The sequence below is a fragment of the Stigmatopora nigra genome, chromosome 9, assembly GCF_051989575.1.
Source record: "Stigmatopora nigra isolate UIUO_SnigA chromosome 9, RoL_Snig_1.1, whole genome shotgun sequence".
Lineage (NCBI taxonomy): Eukaryota > Metazoa > Chordata > Actinopteri > Syngnathiformes > Syngnathidae > Stigmatopora > Stigmatopora nigra.
Window position 1 is genome coordinate 5,544,460 of NC_135516.1, and position 21,183 is coordinate 5,565,642.

At 37.8% G+C, this 21,183-nt stretch overlaps 1 protein-coding gene across 2 annotated transcripts in view; it reads left to right on the plus strand.

The window, feature by feature from the left end:
• Window positions 1-6,112: 6,112 nt before the first annotated feature.
• LOC144201775 (contactin-associated protein-like 4) overlaps window positions 6,113-21,183 on the plus strand; it is a 57,361-nt gene continuing 42,290 nt past the window's right edge. Inside the window, exons 1-2 of one of the 2 annotated variants that reach the window (XM_077724539.1) lie at window positions 6,113-6,274; window positions 20,934-21,044. In XM_077724539.1, the coding sequence (XP_077580665.1) occupies window positions 6,196-6,274; window positions 20,934-21,044 (190 nt within the window). In that variant the 5' untranslated portion in view covers window positions 6,113-6,195. Of the gene's footprint in view, window positions 6,275-16,452; window positions 16,491-20,933; window positions 21,045-21,183 lie in introns of those variants that run through there. The other variant, XM_077724538.1, reaches the window with a different exon arrangement.

A 21,183-nucleotide genomic window follows, 5' to 3' on the forward strand; every position in this document is an offset into this window, starting at 1 on the left:
GTCAGACTCGGGTTGGTTCGCGGGTCGCATTAACGTCCACTCGATTTCATGTGGGCCGGACCTTTTTAGATATAATATTTAGATTTTTTTTAAATAAATGGATTAAAAGAACTGGATTAAAAGTCCTAAATATATTAAGTTTTTATAGATCTAAAACAATGTTTTTATTTTAGCTTTTTTAAATATATTTTTAGATGTTCCAAAATGATTTTTGAACTAAAAACACTGAAACAAATGGATTAAAAATTACAATTATTGATTTACAAGGGGGAAAATCAGGACATTTAATATACATTTATACTCTTCCTTTTAATTTGATCCTAAAACAGAAAGTCGGGAGTCATGATTTACTTTCCCGGGCCACACAAAATGATGCGCCGGGCCAGATTTGGCCCTCGGGCCACCACTTTGACACGTGCTGTAGAGCCTAAACAAAATTTTCTCTTTGACCATGTCATCAAAACTGCCATACTGTGTTCATAGCAAGCATCAAGTTTTTTTGACAGGTGAGATGCACAAAGCGATAGAGGAGGAAAATCTTGAAGAGGACATGAAGGAGAAGCCAGAGGCTGGCAGGTGAGGTTGAAAGAATGAATATATTCATAAGATGAAGCATTGTTACATGTGCTGGGTCGACAACTAACGATAGGAGAGATGTAATATAAACCAGTTTATACGGGAATATTTTTCTCATTATTAATGATTGAATCCTTACATTATACATAGATTTTCCACATTTTGCTAATTATAAATGTGTATAGTTCATTCTGCTGACTTGAAGTGAAGTTGACTAACAATATTGACAGAATTAAGTGATAATATCTAATTAGCTACACAAAACTGAGCGGTAAACATAAAAAGTAACAAAAGAAAGCAAGTACCGTATTTTCACGACTATAAAAGCGCACTTAAAAGTCTTAAATTTTCTCCAAAATAGACAGTGCGCCTTATAATCCAGTGCTCCTTATATATGGAAAAAAACAGAAAACCAAAAACGAAAAACCACCACTGTCGGATATTAAAAAAACACAAACGCCTGAACTGAAACAATACTGTTAAATATGCAGATGCCATCTTAGTTTACAACATCTTCCATAATATAGCTCCTCCCCAACTGCAAGATTTTATACAAAAAAATCCAAAACATCAACAATGGCTGGCTCTAGAGGTGACTGTGTAGTGAGTGCTTCATACCTGGAAGTCAATAGCAATTACCGTATTTTCACGACTATAAGGCGCACAAAATAGACAGTGTGCCTTATAATACAGTGCGCCTTATAATACAGTGCGCCTTATAATACAGTGGGCTTTATAATACAGTGCGCCTTATAATACAGTGCGCCTTATAATACAGTGTGCCTTATAATACAGTGCACCTTATAATACAGCGGGCCTTATAATACAGTGCGCCTTATAATACAGTGCGCCTTATAATACAGTAAGCCTTATAATACAGTGCACCTTATAATACAGTGCGCCTTATAATACAGTGCGCCTTATATATGGAAAAATGTCATTCATTGAGGGTGCACCTTATAATGCGGTGCGCCTTATAGTCGTGAAAATACGGTACTGCTCGAAAACACAGTAAACTAAAGAGATGGACTTTTATTAAAATACTTGTGTCCCCCCCAAAAAAAATTGCCCATGTAGTTCTCGTCTTAAACTCTGCTCAAAATTCACAAGAAAATGGTATTTTATACACATAAATTGATTCAGTTGGAAACGGCCTCTTTGCATGCAGTTTTCTTTTGAGATAAAGCAGTAATCTAGTAAAATAAAAAGAAAAATGTTGGATTACAAAATCCTATTTTTCCAAGAGAAAAGTGTCTTCTGAAGAAGTGTAGTGTGTAGTGTAGTCGTTCACAAACGGACACCAAGCAATTAACTTTGGTGTCAGAGGCCATTTTTCTGTGAGAGCCAGAGCTTCTTCACTAATCTGCACTCATTTTCTCTTTGTGAAGAACACACAGAACACATGTTGCGCATTTAAGTGTCAGCACAGAGCTTTTATCCCAATGCTTTCTTTGGTTTTTTCACTGCCGGATAAAGGGACGGTGTCTTATCCGGCGTCTCAGGGAGGTTCAATGTGGGGAAAATACGCTTTTTCCATGTAAACACTCAAGAGTAGTTTGGCCACGTCCTCATCTGACCTTTTCTTTTTATGGTAAGGATGGCACTGATGAAAATTAGACTTTTGAAATCAACCTGCAGATTTTTACAAAAGGAAAATTCTTTTTGACCAGACAGTTAAGGTTATTGATTTATCTTTTTTTAACCGTACACATCTATGTGGTGATTTTAGATCTAAACTTCATTGTGGTGACAAACTGAACTGTTGTCATGTTCTTTTGCATGAAAAAAACAATTCATCTGAAAGGTTGGAATGAAAATGAACAAATATTAATTAATCAAACAAACCAATCATACCCTTTTTTTCTTTCATTTTCTTTCATTTTCTGAACTGCTTTATCTATATTCGTCCTGAGTGGAGATAAGACACCAAAACTAATAATGTAACCATTCATTCATTTTTTGAAGGGTCACGAGGGGTGCTGCAGCCAATCCCAGCTAATTTCAGGCAAGAGGCGGGGGACACCCTGAATTGGTCACCAGCCAATCGCACGGCATGAGAAGACAGACAACCATTCACACTCACACTCATACCTACCATGCATGTTTTTTGTGTGGAATGTGGGAGAAAACCAGAGTACCTGGAGAAAACCCACGTAGACCTGGGGAAAACATGCAAACTATATATACACAAATAGACCAACCTGGATTCCAACCAGAATCTGCCGGGCTTGGTCAAAGATAAAAGCAAAAGGATTGGACAAATATCCAAACAGTGGCGGGGCATCAGGGCCTTCAAGGCCTTCCCTGCTGGCCTAAGAAATATCTGAATCTGTGTTGATTTAAAGCCATTTTCAAGACGGACTATGCCAGAATTACGACAGGACAGGCTCGAATTTCAGCATTAGCTTCGATGGCGATATAAATGAAGATAGAAAGAAAGGAGGGTGGATATTGTGTTCAGTTTAAAATGATTTTTGGAGAGTCAAATATGGCCTATATTCCTAAATAATATTTCAATTGTGGCCCAAGTTCTGATATCTAAAAAAGCTCCAGTGTTTGTTTTTAATCAATAAAAGCTGCTATGAAGTGGATTTTACCCAATTTTAGTGCAATTTTTGCCATTTCGCATATGGACGCTGTCTTTTTCCTGGAAAAATTATACTTTGGGCCTAGTTCTGATGTCTAAAAAGCTCCAGTATTTGTATTTAATCAATAAATGCTGCTAGGAAGTGAATTTTGCCTATTGAAGGCGCTACGAGAAAACGTACGGCCCGCCACTGGATCCAAATAACCAATACATTTTTTAATTCATTTTTAACACCACATATCCTTATTGAAGGGTGCCGAAGCAAACCAAACCCCAAACTGGTCGTCAGTCATTTGTAAGACATACACAAAAACAAACAACCATTCGCTCTCACAATCCCGCCGACTGAGAATCAATCCCACATTGCCCAAACCGAAATCAGGAGAGTGAACCACTACATCATCGGCTGGTCTCAGTAATTTACTTTTGCTAATTAAAGATTCCAGAAAAGTCCTCCAGGAATAAACAAACAAATGCAAAAATTCTCCCAAGCAGTTTAAAACGTAATGAAGCTATCTAACTGGGAAATAGAAGAAAATCCCTTAATCCCAAAACTCCATGACATAAATATGACAACCTCCCTGGTGGAAGTAATATGAACAATGAAGGCTGGTCCACATGTATACGAGGTGGAATGATTTCCTGGCTGCCAGCAATGTCTTTTTTTTGCCCCCGTTGTGATTGTAATAGAAGCGGGACGTTGCAGGTACGCCGCCAGATTGAGGTCAGACTGCCGGGCTTTGTTGCCGGCGTCAAAAAGACATCAACACCTCTTCCTCCTCCTCTTCTTCTTCGCCGATGGATGTTCGGAAATGGTAAAGGGGATGTGTCGCTTGGTAAATATAGCAAGTGAAGCAGCCGAGTGAAAAACGACGGCATCTTAACGGACACAAGAGAAGTGACAGGTTGATGGGGGAAGGACGTACTGATATACAAACGGATTGACAGACATATTGTTAAAAAAGAAAAAGCCTCCCAAAAATAATTTACCTTGTTTTATAGAAGAACACCAAAACAAAAATGTAATTAAAACAATTGTGAAATAAATATTTTGCACTTTTTAATTATTTTTTACTTAAATGTTTCAAAATTGTTTCAAAAGGTAAAAATTTTAACCTGAATTGATTGATTCAAACTTTTTTTTTTTGCCCCAAAAGGAACAAAGTTATTTCTTTTTTATTTAGACAATGCAGAAATTCGAAACATTTGCGCTTTTATCATCGTTTTATCCTCTAAGTATGCTAATAATAAGAATCAGATACCAAAACCAGTTCAACTGATCTGCTGGTTGTCAACAACCATTCGTGGCAGGCTGTAAATTAAAAACAAATTGTGCTTGAGATTTAGTCAGGTTATCATACTGCCAATTTTTGTAGAAGACAGATGGGCTACACTAAATTATGAAACATTTCAGTTCAGGTCATCGTGTGCAACATCGAAGCTAAAATTTGTGTAAGTGAACAAGAAGAAGGTGTTTGAAGAATCCCCTGACCCCAAAACAAAGAGTATTACTGCTTGTTGCATGAATCTTCTTCTAAATCATCCTCACAAGAAAAACACATCTGTGATTTGTTCACATAAAAGAAAAGAGAAGGATTTTTTGGATGGACAAAAAGAGTCTTAATGGCGTCTGATCCCAGTTAACATACGAAGATAAAATATCGTTGGCTTATCGTGCAGCAGATGCTCGGTCCCCTTTGGAGGCTGCTGAAGCGTCGGTCGGCCCAGATAAACCTGGGCATTTTCTTCATGGAGCCCCTCGGACACATTTGCACTCTGACTGACTGTGAAGATGGAAACGATTCTTTCTTGCAATCAGACATCAAGTGCACAAACACCCCCTCAACTGGGAGAGGAAATAATCGTTTTGTCCCCTACTATACAAACAAATAAAAGTCTTTGGAATGACTCTCGACTGTTTTTTTCCTTCTAAATCATTCAATCCTAAAACAGACGGCGACCCGAAACCTTGAATTTAACCAAACAAAAGATTTAGTAAGGTAGCCATGACGCATTTCAATGTCTCAACAAATGTTTTTGTTTTTAGTTTTCTAAACCGCTTTATCCTCACTAGGGCCGAGGGGGGTGCTGGAGCCCATCTCAGCTGACTTTGCACCCGAGGAAGGGGACACCCTGAATTGTTGGCCAGCCAATTGCAGGGCACGAGGAGAAAAATAGCCATTCATGCTCACACTCATACCTAGGGGCAATTTAGAGTGTCCATTCTCTCTCTCTCTCTCTCTCTCTCTCTCTCTCTCTCTCTCTCTCTCTCTCTCTCTCTCTCTCTCTCTCTCTCTCTCTCTCTCTCTCTCTCTCTCTCTCTCTCTCTCTCTCTCCTCTCTCTCTCTCTCTCCCCCCCCCTCTCTCTCCCTCTCCCTCTCTCTCTCCAACTTACTCATTCTCTCTCTCTCTCTCTCTCTCTCTCTCTCTCTCTCTCTCTCTCTCTCTCTCTCTCTCTCTCTCTCTCTCTCTTTCTCCAACTTACACATTCTCTCTCTCTCACTCATTCTCTCTCACTCACTCACTCATTCTCTCCAACTTACTCATTCTCTCTCTCTCTGCCTCTCTCTCACTCACTCATTCTCTCTCTCTCCCTCTCTCACTCATTATCTCTCTCCCTCTCCCTCTCTCCCTCTCTCCCTCTCTCTCTAACTTAATCACTCATTCTCTCTCCCTCGCACTCACTCATTCACCCCCTCTCTCTCGCTCACTCGCTCACTCACTCAACCCACACACCTTCCACATCCTTCCCTTTCTTTGCCTCTATCTTCTCTCCCCTTCATTTACATCCTCGCTTTACGACTCCCTCCCTTCACCCGCTCTCTCCCAACTCCTCACTCTCAATCTCACCCAACTCTCTCCCTCTCTCCCTCTCCCTATTTTCTTCTACCCCTCTCACCCTCCCCACCGCCCCACTCTCTCAAGCCTCTCTCACATCATCCTCCTTCAGTGCACACTTGCACCACCAGAAGAGAAGACTAAAAAGAGCCGGATCGAAGCACCCTCTTCATCCTCCCCTTTTCATCATCACCATGAGCGCATCTCCAAGCACACGCGTGTGGATTTTTGCTTTAGGACTCTCGTTCCTTTCTTTTGGGATTCTCGCACAAGGTGAGCATACTTGCACCTTTTATCTTGGCACTTTTCCCACCTTTTATAAATTAAAATATTTATATATTTGCATGTCCTCCTGAGCGAGGAGGGAGAAAACGCAGCGAGCGTGGCCGGTCGTTGAGGTCTCTCAGCCGGCGTGCACCAGTTGAGGGTCTCGGTCTGGTCCCACTTCGGTTCGACATGCAAACTTGGGCTCCTTCGCTTTAGGGTGTGCAAATAAGCAGGAAAGTGTGTTCAACTGGAAGACAATACGGGAAAGTTGGCATAAAAATGTTGGACCTGCTCAATTCCTGCATGTTCTAAGTGCAAATAGGAGCCTATATGTAGAAAAATAGAAATAATATCATTACCCTTCCACATTGAGCCGATCATAAATGCAGTGAGTCATCTTTAAGAGGGTCAGAAGGTACGAAAAAGTTGAAGGTATATAGAACGTCATTTGTTCTTTTTTTCCTCTTTATTCGTCTCCCCCCGGGGCCACTTTAGATGTCTCTTAATCTTCTTCCTGGATGTAAAAATGTGTCGTCAGCCTTCTTCTCCATCTGTTTCATCTTCTTCATCATTTCTGTGTGCGTGATGTGGAGGAACACAAAACACAGAAAGGCTGTTTTTTTGAGGGTATGTATAGCCTTCTTGGCCACTAGGGGGCAACAAAGACAGCAGGAAATGTATATTTTCTAAAATAAAATGTAGCAAAAAGTTGGGATTTGTTGTCTGGTTCTGTGCTGATAACACTGTGTGACACTTTTTAACAAGCTGTGTTATGTATGGGGACAGCTGATATTGCAATATTTTTTTGACATATCGAAAGGAATTGCTGCAAGGGATGGCTGGTATCAATATTTATGGGGCAACAGATTTTGATAACCGAAACTGGAAGTAAACAGAAGTTTTGTTGAGAAGTTTTCTCCCAGGATGGCGAAATTCTTATGTCTTTTTGTCCTTGATCTCTTTCAACATTCATTGCGGGAAGACTTTCAAATTTCATGTTGCTGGTTAAAAGCTTGATTTAACGTATTTTAACGACTATAAGGCGCACCGCATTATAAGGCGCACCCTCAATGAATGACATTTTTTCCATATATAAAGCACACTGTATTATAAGGCGCACTGTCTATTTTGGGGAAAATTTAAGACTTTTAAGTGCGCCTTATAGTCGTGAAAATACAGTGATTGCTATTGACTTCCAGGTATGAAGCACTCACTACACAGTCACCTCTAGAGCCAGCCATTGTTGATGTTTTGGGATTTTTTTTATAAAATATTGCAGTGGGGGAGGAGCTATATGATGGAAGATTTTGTAAACTAGGATGGCATCTGCATATTTAACAGTATTGTTTCAGTTCAGGCGTTTGTGTTTTTTTATATCCGACAGTGGTGGTTTTTCGTTTTTGTTTTTCCTGTCTTTTCCATATATAAGGCGCACTGGATTATAAAGCGCACTGGATTATTAGGCGCACTGTCTATTTTGGAGAAAATTTAAGACTTTTAAGTGTGCCTTATAGTCACGAAAATACGGTACATAATTTCAAGGAAAATTCATCATGGCAGAAAATGGTTAATATGACCCAAAATGACAGCTAAAGTAAAATGAAATAATTTCTTTGATTTTCATTGAGGCAGGACTCATGATGAATTCCATTACCTCCAAGGTTGGTTTAAAGTACTGTCAGTGTTTTCACCTGTAAAATGATTTCAGAATTGGAATGGCAGGGATTGTATTGTTTAATCCAAAAATTAGGAAAAACTGGAAATGATTGATAAATTGATTGAGTAGCTGTGGCCAAAAATTTATGGCATATGTATTTGGTTTTAAGACAGCAGATGTATAGCATGATATATGTCTGTCTTGGCTGTTATTGTTGCATAACCTGTTCCATGTATGATAAAAAAAAACATCGGTATAGAATACATCAGATTGGAGGGAGATTATGATAAATGTCAGTCTTTGAACTACAAAAATAACCTCATGTGGAGGCGGGAAGCTAATGCACAAAATTGTGACCTGAGGCTTTATGATGAAAAGTAAGGAAGCAGCTACGAATGCTCATTTTAAAATGGCAACAACAAGGGAATCAATTCTTGTAACAGAGTATCAATACTTTCAGCTGAAAGTTGAGTCCAGTATTGGGATGACAATGAATTCTCATGTTCCAGTGGCATTAATGGCGAAAGAGACATAATGGATAGCCTGTGAGTGAAGTAATCGAATATTTGGATAAAAGCAGGTGGATGTTTACAAAGAATTGAAAAAAAGAAAAACACTGAAGCCATTTATAGTTTCTCCAGGGAACCGATTCCATTATCGGATAGGCCAATAATGGATAATCAATTCTTCCTCCTGGGAAATCTGAGCAAATTCCTTCAAGAATGTCATTGCATTGTGACTTGAATAGTTAATATGTAAAAGTTGTGAAAGAAGTATGACGTGATCAATATACATATGTGAGTACCACTTCAGCATCACTTGTGTGTATGTGCTTTTGAAATGACACAAAAGCATGCACACACATTCCCTCTCCTGCCTTATCATCATCATCACCATCACGTATGATCTCCCTTTCTGCATTTTATCATCTCACCAAGCTGCTGACAGATTGGCCCGACAAGAGCAAATGACTTTAATCCCAGCCTAATGACAGATAATGGCACCGCACGCTGCTCTCATTTGCATGGCGACGGTCACAAGCTCGCCTACTCGCTGCTTTTCTCCGGAATTCCCCCTCCTCCTTATTTCCAGTTGGGATATTGGTGGATGAATCCGGACATTTACAGCGTTTCATGGCTGCCTGAAGTGACGAGTGACGGCGAATGACTGCCGCCTGCTGTAGAGGTTAAAAGCTATTGAAGTCAAAGTCAAAGTAATCACCGGCCCAGATGGGAAGGCGTCAAACTAACGATGGGAGTGTTATTTGCTGGAGGCTACTTATGTCAAATGAAAAGTGGGACCTATACGAGCAAATAAAAAAAGGTGACGCTTCTTTCATTTTGATCGACTTGCGCTCTGTACAACAAAGCAATACGGTGGGAGGTGACTCACCAGAAAGTGGGGAGAAGTCAATTGGTGGGCCGCTGGGCACAAGCTGATGAATCCCAGCTCCTGTTTAATGTTTGTGGCGGACTGAACCAACCTGGCAGAACTCCTGTGTCTTTTCAAGCTTGACTTCTTGAGACTTTGTTTTATGGATCGACAAAAAAATTAGGTTGCCTAGGCAAGCTGGCATTTGGGGGCTGATTTTTTAAAAGTGTTGATGTTCCAAATTGTTACTATAATTTATTGTTGAAGTGATTAAAGTCTTTCCCAACTGTTTTTGAGGCACGTCACATTTTTCTCAAGGCATACCACCATCTGAAAATCTTAAAATTTTAAATCCTGTTACCTATATTAACAGTTTAAAGTCACTCTTCTCAAAATTGTATCAACATTAATCAGAAAAACACAAAAAAACGATTTCAAAATCGAAATTTTCACACTAACCTCAAAGTGTTAGTTGTTAGTTGAAGTCCTTGGACCGACAACAACAACTTTCTGTTCAAATGATATAAAAATAAGTAATGTATTTGAGATTTTATGACTTTTTCTCCCAAGATTATTTCAAACTCTTAATATTACGATAGAAATATGTTGACGTCGCCAAAAGTTGATGCCCGTAAAACCAAACAACTTCCGATTAAAAACCGAGATGGAGTATTGCGACTTATTGGTGGGTCTAATCAAAATGTATACCCTGAATGAGTTTGACTGGTATTGGCGTTTGTTCATTTTCAACCTCGTATTCACAACACCAAGTACTCGTTTTGTGTTCTGGAGGATTTCTTTTGAAAGACTCGAAAACACACTGAAGCTTCAGGTCAGTTCTAAGAGCAAGGTTCTTTATTTGCAAAATAAAAGACAACCTCTGATAATCTAACTCCCATTTCTAAATTATTTTCCAATAGGCAAAAGTGGGTGTTAATTTGAATATTAGTTTGTGGGTTTCAGTCAAAAAGGAATTTCCACCGTCTACTGCTGCTGATTCGGTGATAGGACAATTTAGGAGGATCTAGGCAAGAAAGATGATCTCTAAAACCTCCAAACTACTGAGTGACTGTGCGGTAATCTCAATCTCAGTCTGCAGAAGGTCCCCACCCTTGTGGCTCCAGTTTTTTTTACCTAGGTCTACAATGTCTTCTGTGTCTGTGCTTGCTACTGTCTTGCTACTGCAACCAAGAAATTTCCCGAATACGGTATGAAATAAACTACTAATCTGATCTGATCTAATCTAATAAAGAATTTTCTACAGCCAGCTAGTCTGTTAATTAACTTGATTTAGCACTTAGGCCTTGCGAATACAGGCGGGATCTTTCAAGCTTGAATTGAAATATATTAGACCTTCTTGGACAGCTAGGTCTTAACAGGGAAGAAATTATGGGTCTCGAGACAAGTGTGTAAAAAGCATCTATGTGATAATAAAAACACAATTCATGATTAGTGTCAGTAATGTCGAAAGGATTATAGGCTGGAGAGGATATATTTTGAGTATACGACACTGTCCTGAAGGGTTTAACTTGGAAGTCCAGAAAGTAATACCAAGCCAACATTATGCAGCATATAAGTAAGCTCTTAAAGCGTGAATTTGACTGTTTGCTTGAGTCTTCCATGTCCAATGGCACCATCGCTTCAAAGGCACTAATGTTAGCGTTAGCACCTCTTTTGGGACAACGGAAGGATGACAGTGTCTCCAGGCTATTTTTTCTCCCTGCACTCCAGAGTAATTACCAGCACACTTGAGGCAGAAAGTCAAGTTCCTCTTAAAGGAGTTGCTTGTTTAAGTCGAGGAAGCTTGAGGGGAACATTAGCTTCCCTCCATTAAACATCGCAGCTCATCATCAAGCGTCCTTCAGCTGAACAAAACAACATTGTGGCACCAGAGCCTGTTTGCTTTGTGCTCATATTTCCTCTTCAGAGTCACTTATGGAAATAAGTGTGGCCATGAAAGGCTGAAGTCAAGGTCGAGAGGGATGAATGCGGATTTACTATTCAGTCAGGGAAGGCTAGGATTTTTATTATCGAGCCAGGGATGGCGTTGGAGACGTTTGCTACGGACCAGGACGTGATCCAGATAAGAGGAATGACCTCTGGGACTTTGCCGGCGGCTATTCATCATGTTTTCATGGGGAAAAAACACCTTTTGGGCCTTTTCTTTTTGTCAAACCTTTTTCATTGGCCGACACTGCAACAATGGGGCCTTTGAATTCTGCCAAGCAGAGTACAACATGTTATCATTGGGTTACTTTAAAAGTTGGCAAAGTTGGAAAATTCCAATGACTATACTCATTTTTAAGTTCTAGTAGCTCATATGGTATTTTCTGCTCGGTGTCATTTCATTATTCATGCAACATTTACACTTCAAACGTTGAAATGATGTTGGACAGCAAATAAACAACATCCAGTTTTTAGGTAAAATAACCAATATTTGGCTTTTTGTGTGGGGATTTGGGGGTGGTTATGCCAATACTTTTATCTACAGTGTTTTATTGCCTGGTGCCATTCTCACCGTTCTTCCTCAAAACCTGAGTGACAGCTTCTATTATTTTTCCCTTTTTTATCAATTGCTGACTTACTGTTGTGTATGTGGGTGTTGGGATATGTGTGTCTGTGTGAGTCACCATCTGCTTACTAGATTCATTGTCTTGAACCATATGAAGAGGAAGTTTGCATTAGATGCAAGGTCAAATCAGTAGATAGCCCTGTAGTTTTATATTCAATAACGATCTGTGTTTCTGTTAGCAAAATAACATGTAAATTCCTTAATTGGCCTTCTTCCCTTCTGTTTGTCCTTCATCTAGATCCAAAGCATTTTACTGGCCTTTCGGGTTACTAGGATTGGTGTTGTAATATCAATATTTCATTTTCTCCCACAGATCAATTCTACTTTTGAGAAGGTTGATGTTGCATAGCCTCTCAAAATTTCAGCACGGAAATGATTCGCGGGGGCAGGTTGCTGGAGCCTATCCCAGCTAAGCTGGGGAGACCCTGAATTGTCAATTGCAGGGCAAAGGAGATGGACAAGCATTCTAACTCACACTCATACCTAAGGGCAATTTAGAATGCGGTTGACATTCAGTAATAGACAAACCAACATTACTCCTTAAAAGTATGCTGAGGCCTAGAATCATTCAAGGAATAAAAATCCAAGGCATTTCATACCTTATACAGTAATAACTTGAGATACGAGCTTAATGCGTTCCGGGATCGAGCTCATATGTCAATTTACTCATATCTCAAATAATTTTTCAATCAAAAACACCAAAAACAGGCTATTACAATGGAAAAACATTAACCATGGGTACTGTAAGTATTACCTGACCGCCAACTGCGATACAATTTTACCGAATCCTCAGAAAGCAAAGCAGCGAACCTCCAAAATATATATCTGTCAACTTCGGCCAAGTGCTCCCCTTATTAATGATTGCAATTCCCCTTTTTAAGCTGTTATACCCTGTACAAATGCAACGCAGCACATATTTACCCACATAGGGCACACTTAAAAGTCTAAAATTTCTCCCAAAGGGTACGTAGTGAATCAGTCGGTGGTGCACTTTTTGAATGCAATAAATTCAAGATTCGGTATAATGTCACTGTATGACAGCTTGACAGTCTGGGTCAGGGGTTGGCAAACCGGTCCTCAAGGGCTGCTGTGGGTGCAGGTTTTTGTTGCAACCGATCCAGCAAAGACACTTTAACTGATGAGATTTCTGCAGAAAAGAAGAAGCATCTGACTGCAATCCACTGATTGTACACCAGTTTGGTGTAAAAAAAGGTGTCCTCTTTCTGGGTTGGAATGAAAACCTGCACCCACGCCCTTTGTGGAATTGTTTGCCCACCCCACGTTGCGTTATGTTTTCTCTCCATATATTTTACCGTAGGAGTCACAAAGCCTGGCATACACAGAATGAGTATCTAAGAGGGCAAAGCTTTTGTGAAAGGTTAATCGTTGTCTTTTTTGTGGAAATTTATTCTGTAGTGAGAGGACTCACGTATTATCTTATCTGCATATTAGCATGAAAATGATTGTCTGCATAAAACAAAATAAAAGGTGTTGTTTTTCCTCATTAAGATGGTTTTGAAAGATGTGCAACGCGTGACTGGAGAAGGCGCGGGATGAATTTCCTTGGAAAATGCACCAAAAGGAATACTAATGGGGAAAAATGGGTTACTAATAGAAAAATAATGCAGCAACCAATCACTTGTAATGATGTTCACTTGAGGAATGCATGACACAATCAATCCTTATACTAGATTAAATTTATAACAAAGGACATAATGCAAAGTAAGGAGCTCAGTCTATGACTTTAGATAATGTTGCTTTTTAATAGATTTTTTAATATGTTATTAAGGACAAAGTTATGTAAATTTGTTGCACTGTGCAATACAAAATGATGCCAAACTATTTGAAGGAGGTTAAATGTTAAGTAGCTTCTTGAATTTTATTATAGTAAAGCGGGGACATTTAGACGGTAATTAGTTGCAACAAATAGCTTATTGAGGTTATTTTTTGTTAGAAACTAAAGAAAACAAAATAAAATTATCATGTCCATTGCAGTGGAAGAAGTCTTGTTTCATTAAGTGAAAAAAAATGTTTTGTCGCACCGGTTGTGTAGAAGTTAATTTGATCCTAAAACTGAAAGTCAGCACTCATTATTTGCGAGCCGCCACTTCGACACATGTGCTTTAAAGTATGTACTTAAGTACTTGCAGTTTGTTTATTAAAGGGAGTAACTAGTTGAAGTGAGTAGTCAAACGTAACATCCTTTTCATAAACATAGTTGGTTAAGAGTCTAACGGTGGTGTTCCAAAGACAACATTCTTGTCAAGAACTTCATTTAACTGGGAGAGCTATCACTGATTGGTCACTGCCAGACTTCCCATTCCAAATAAATTGGGCATCTACCTCTGCTACTGGCAGCAAGTGACTTAAAGGAATGAGGAGGCGAGCACTCTGGTCCCTTGTCTTTACCTTCGGGCTGTTTGTTAGCGCCTCTGCATTTCAATTAATCAATTAACTTCTCGGCCACACGCACACACTCAAACGGCTCCTGTTGAATAATGCAAGAGTCTTAATCAGCTTGTTCTATCCACACTCCCCGAATGTAAATTATGTGAGGAACTACCCGGCACTAAGAGCTAGATTAGTACTAAAGGCGATAGCAGTTGTTTCATGCACCGTCTGTGATACATGAACTCTTCTGACTCTGAGGACACTTCAATGGGTACAGAAATTTACAACCATTGCCGGTAATTCACTTGATTGTGACCAGATTAAGATTTTTTTTTCATTAAAGTTTTACTTTTTAAAATGTTACATTTGATCCCTCCCAAAAAGACAAAATCAGTCTTTGGAGATTGCAGCTTTTTCATGTAAAATAGTAGCTGTTTAATTCTCTTAACATTACATTTTTAATATATTTGAACTATTTCCCTTTGATTTTGACTTAAAAAAAACATATGTATTTAACATTTCTTTTTAGGTGGGATGGTAGTGTGAGTGATTAGCACATCAACCTCATAGTTCGACGGTTGAGGGTTCAAGCACGGGCTGTGGACTTTTTGCGTGGAGTATACATTATGTTTTTCCCTGGGCCTGCGTGGGTTTTCCTCAGGTACTCTGGTTTCCTCCCACATCCCAAAAATACCTGAATAAATGCTCTATAATGTCTATAGGTCTGATTGGGTACGTTAATTTATGTTTGTTTCAATGTACCCTGCGATTGGCTGGCCACTAATTCTGCGCTCCCTTTGAGGATATATGTGGCATGAAATATGAATGAAAGTTTTATTTTTAATTAGTTATATTTAATGTTTCAATGGTGGGGTTTCACTCTTATGATGTGACTTTATCTTGTAAATATTTCATTGGTCTCAAAACGTCATTTTTTATTAATCACATTTTCTGAAAATAAAGATTTTGCCTGAGTCATGATCTTAGAAAAATAATCTCCATGTTTACAGAAATACATTATTTATTTGTTTTGTTGCAACATTATTTTCACCCAATTCCAGCTTTTTTTAACCAAAAATTAAACCTAATTAGTATGTACTATAATTCTAATACATTGACGTTATCAAAATATTATTTTTTCAATTAAAAAAATGTTTCATCATTAAATTTTTAAACTCCTTTTTACTCTCAGAACATCATAATCTTTGGAAAAGGTCTCAAAAATGTATGACTTTTCCCTCTTATTTTTGCTCTTGCATTTTCATGAAATATTGAACCTTTTTCTCTTAAAATAACAAATTGTTAAAAAAAAACACACACAAATACATCCTTCTAATAAAAGCCCCATTTTTCAACTACATGTGCATTTGACATTTGCATTAGAAAAAATATCAGAACATTATTCTTTTAAAACAACTTTTACATTAAAAACACTTAATATCCTTCTAATGCTAAGACATTCTTCATTTTTGTATAATTACTTTGATATTTACTTTAAGCAAGTACTGAGCTGTATGTTACGGATTGATGTTTTCTGCCCGAATGCCATCACCAAAACAACATTCCGACGTGATCGGAATGAACCCCCCCAAAAAAACAGCAAAGCACTGTGGGTCTTTTTTTTTTTTTTTAAGCGTAAAAGGGCTCCAAAGTGCGAGACCTCTCGTGTGTGGGTGTGTGTGTGTGTTTGTTGGAGCTGATAGATGGAGCTCATCTGTATTCAGGGTCCTTTCCTCCATTCTGGACTCTGCGGACTCTTTGTTATTCAAAAAAGGAAAAGTGGACAATGAGCTCTAGGTTCTCGCTCCCTCTCACCCACCTAGATGGGTTGCTTGGGGGTATTTGGTTTAATTGTGCCTGTAGAAACTGCAAACCATGAGCAGATTAAATTTGAATTTTGGGGTGGACATGCTGAAATCTGGATTTTTTTTTCCTCACTCAAATTTGCATTTTCTTTTCATTTAAGGCCAACAAGAAAATATGGTTATTTTCCAAAAAAAAAGACATAAATTTGACCCTCATCTGTTGGAATATGACAGATTGATGTGTGTCATGTTATATTGGAATTTTCTTGGAGGCGTGTCCTCCTTGTATGTGGGTGTTTCCCCTCCTCTCATAGCCAGCTGCTTTGTGTTAATTTGATGAGCCTTTTTGCATATAAAAATGAGAATGTTTGGTGTTTCCAGTGTGGGAGTATGTACTACTATCTTTACCTTGTATGTCTCGCCCCAGTAAGTCATGCATTGTTTTTTTGGATATTTAACTTTTGTTATTAAATGAATCTAAGTTTTTGCATCAGCTAAACTCGCCGCCCTTTTCCCTGCATCCTGGGTTCAACTTTGCAGCAGCCAACTGCTAAACATGACAATTTGAGATAATATGACACAAGCAAAGTAGTCACAACATTATGGGAAGGGGTTGTTGCAATATGACAGATTGATATGTGGGAATATGACACAAGCAGGGTGTCACTAGATTACAGGTAGGGGAAGTTTGGGCCCCCCAGGACCTGTATGGGATATGAGTAAATATTGCACATGAGCACAAAACTAAAATGGTTGACAAAGAAATTATGTTGCATGAGACAAAAGCAAATATAGTTTGCACTGTTACTGCATGGTTTTTCTAGCTTTCCCAAGTGAAAATGGCTGCAAATTCAGTAGTTTTTTGTGTGCACCTTTTCACAGCAGGGTTGTTCTAAATTCTATTTTTGGCAAATGACCACCTTGAGCAAAATCAAGGGTTGCAGGGCCAACTTAAAATCCTTCCACTTTCATATATATACATATAAATATAAATATAGTACACTCACATTACACATTGTACACCATGTAAACGTTATATATATATATATATATATATATATATATATATATATATATATATATATATATATATATATATATATATATATATATATATATATATATATATATATATATATATATATATATATATATATATATATATATATATATATATATATATATATATATTTAGTTTTTTAAAAATCAATTAATATTTATTTAAAACATGAATTTGTTATGTTTAAATGTGAGACTGACCTCTCATTTTTATGTTTTGTGTCAGCAATACATTTCAAGGTGAAATTTCACATTTAAAAATGATATAGAACTTCATTTCTGGTACAACAGCAAAAGGATTGGGTAACTTTTTTTTCCTCATTTGGCCTTTGCAGTGAATAATGTGTTCAATAGCAACAATTGGTGCAGAACTAAGATTAATTCTTTCATCATTCATTTCGAGTACATACAATTAAAAAGGTGACCTTTAAAAATGCATTTGTTATTATTATTAGATGATAAAATCTAAATGTATTCATTTTGAATATATTTCTTAAAGGTCATGGCTGTGCTGGTGGTAAGCTGCCATTCTTCTCTGGTGTTGTTGGAGATGAGACACTGTTTCTTTTGACTTGCCTTTACATCCCAACATTTATTACATTACATTAACATTTGAAACTTTATTCAAGGTTAGAAACTCTAATGGGTACCTTATTATCTAAAATACACCGTACTCAACACCGTGATAAAAAAAAAAAAAAAATGGACCAAGGGCTTGTGTCCTAAATTTGAAAACCTATTTTGGCTTGAAACCTCAACATTAAGCGTTGAAATTAGCTTAGAACCCAACATTAGCTTCAAGGTGAACTTCTAACCTGATCAAACCCCCTACGGCCACTGTACATTTTCTGCAAAATCTTGAAAAAAAAACTTGATGGAATTTTTTTCTTGGTAGTGTTATAGTGAACATGTCCTGAATACTAAAGATGAGCAAAAGAAATAAGTTTCCCCAGCTAGTTCCTCTACAACAGTGTTTTTGAGCGGCGGCACAGTTTTTGCATTGAAAAAATCTCAAGGGATACCACCATCTAAATATCTTTTAATTTAAAAGTATGTCGCCTATATTAGCAAGTTTAGTCATTCTCATCAAAGTTTTATCAGCTGGAATCACATAAACCTGCAAAATTATTCCAAAATCAAAATTTTCACACTGACCCAATGTCACCAATAGTTGACCCAGATCAATTTTTATGACTTGTCTCCAATTATTACTTAAATCTTATATTACATATTACGCAAAAACATGTTGTCCTCACACATTGTACATCGCTAAAAAGTTAATGCCCTAGAAACCCAACTATTGGTTCACTTTAGAGAAGAAGAAGCAATAAAATAACTTTGACAATTTCAATCTTGTAATAGTATAATCTATAATTTAACATTCATCATATTTTGATTTTAACCTTGTAATAGTTAAAATTGAATCTCATTATATTCATTTAAATTTTTCTCTCTGAATTTTACATAGTATGACTTCCTTCAATTTTTCACGGCACACCAAGGACATCTTTTTTTTGGTACTCCTGTTATTCATCTTTCTCCTCTTCACAAGTCGTTCCTCTGTGGACCTGGACTGTGGACACAGTTCACTTTCAAAGGGGCAAGGGAAAAAGTGACAAAAATGTGCAAATGAATGTAAAGCTTCAAACGGACCACTGAAAGTATTGTGAAAAACAGATTTTAGACTGAAGCACTAAACATTAGAGCCAGTAAAAATAAAAATGCTGGTTAAAGTGGATAACAAAGCCAATTTTAAATCTGGACCAAAGCGTTAAGACACTTGGAGAAAATGCAAATTATGTTGTTGGAGTTGAAATGAGATTGATTGGCATATTTATTCATCATTTATTTTTTAAACACTGCTTATTTTGGTAAAAGGCATAAGGCAGACTACACCCGAGACTGGTCGCCAGTCAGTGATAGGTCACACATAGAAACAGACAACTATTTGTGCCCACAATCACATTCCATGCTGCCCGCAGTCTATTTATAAAAAAAAGAAAAATACTAAGTATAGGGGAGTGGCCCGGCAGATGAGTTAATGTACGGCCTTACAGTTCTGGGGTCCTGGGTTCGAACCCAGATCGCTTCCTCCTATGTGAAGTTTGCATGCATTGTGCCCAAAATCAGCTTGGATAAGCTCCATCACCCCTCGCGACCCTTGTGAGAACAAGTCGTTCAGAAAATGAATGAATAATTAGTACGTGTAGGTTGGAGAAATGTATTTGCACAAGCCCTGCACCAAAAACTTGGAGGCCCAAAATGTTAATCTGAAATGTGACTAAAAATGTGCTTTTAGTCACGGTCCAAAATGTTTTTTTCCGTCTCCCACTGAAACATCATTACAGAACCCAGAAGTTTCATTGGCACAAGCTGTTAGCCAATTAGTTCAATAGAATGCACCTCTCTTGTTGCGTGAGGGAATGTGTCTGATGAGTGAGGGTGTTTGCGCATTGACTCGGCTCAGCTATTGGCACAAGTGGACAGTCCTCGACATTCACTTCCCAATACTAAAGATAAGTACCCCCAATGCATTTCTAAATACGGCAGTCTTCTTCCAAGCAACCACAGATTGAAAACAATCAAAACAAAACTATTGATGTCTGTCAGCCCACGTATTCCTGAGGTCTATTTAGAGTCTCTGTATTTTGTAGCCACTTCAATTGACATTAGAAAGAGCATTACTTGCAGAAAGTGCAGCAGCTCATGTTCTCGATGAGTGGAGGGACTAACATCAGGGAGATAAAGGGAGAAAGTACTCGTATTTTCCGGACTATAAATCACAATTCTTTACTAGTTTGGCTCGGACTGGGATTTTTCCACTCGAACCACCAATTATGGCAAGACCATTATGTTTTTATGCGAGTTTTCTGAAAAAAACAAGCCTCAATACAACAGGTGCCTATTTCATAATTCTTTCCTAATTATTGAATTGAATTGAATGGATTTATTGTCATTATACAAGTGTAAAGAGATTTAAGGCTTCACCACAAAGTGCACAAAAAACAACAACAAACTATAAATATTCAATAAATAAGAAAATTAATAATAAATAAACAATAAATAAATAATAATCACATATATAGTTATCAACATAAATAAATAGGGATGTGAACAAATAACGACAACAAACTAACAAACTAACAGATGAATAATCAATGAATAATAATAAATAAATAAGTAGTCAACAGAATAAATGAGTTGTTGTCAACATTTTTAATGTATAATTTAACGTTAATGTTTATTGTTTGTTCTTGGTTTCTGATAAACTAAAACACTGCCTTTCAAAAATGCAACTTACACTCATTTGTGACTTATAGTACAAAAAATTCATCAAAAATAAAACAAGGGTGATATGGAAAACAGATTGGACAGGGGCCCTTGAGGATCAGAGTTGGGCACCCACTCATTATTGGCTTTGTTTTTGACATTCAAAATAAGAAGAAATGAACCAAATGCATGTTTTGATGGATAAGAAAATATGTTGACAAATCTATTGTGTATTTCTGACAAAAGTAATGTCAAGTAATTGTTAATATCTATTGGAACACTATGCTGAATTGCCTGCTCTGCAGTCAAGAAGTCTAAAAAAATTTGACTTCTATCATTGTCAATGGAAGCCAGTGTTTGGTTGAGTAGCTAAAGTATTGAGGCACCTGCAGAGAATGTGATTAAAAGTATTGGGAACGATACAAGATTAAATGGCAGCGTTTGGCATGTCGAACAGTGAATATACCTGGAAAGTTTGGGAATTTTCCCCACACATTACGAGAAAGTAATAACTGGCATTGTATTGTTTTGCATCTACAGACGCATGCGACAGCGTTCTGGTGTCCAACCTGCCGCCATCGGCCTTCAGAAGCTCCTCCCAGCTGTCTGCTAGTCACGCTCCCGTCTTCGCCAAACTCAACAGACGAGATGGTGAGTGGGCTACTATGACCTTGTTGTTCTTCTGCGCTATGGAAATACAATTATCCCATTGATCTCCACCTGGGCCCATAAGCAGTCTTTCATTTATCATTGTTGTGGCTATAATTTTTTTCCAAAATTGTAATGGCAT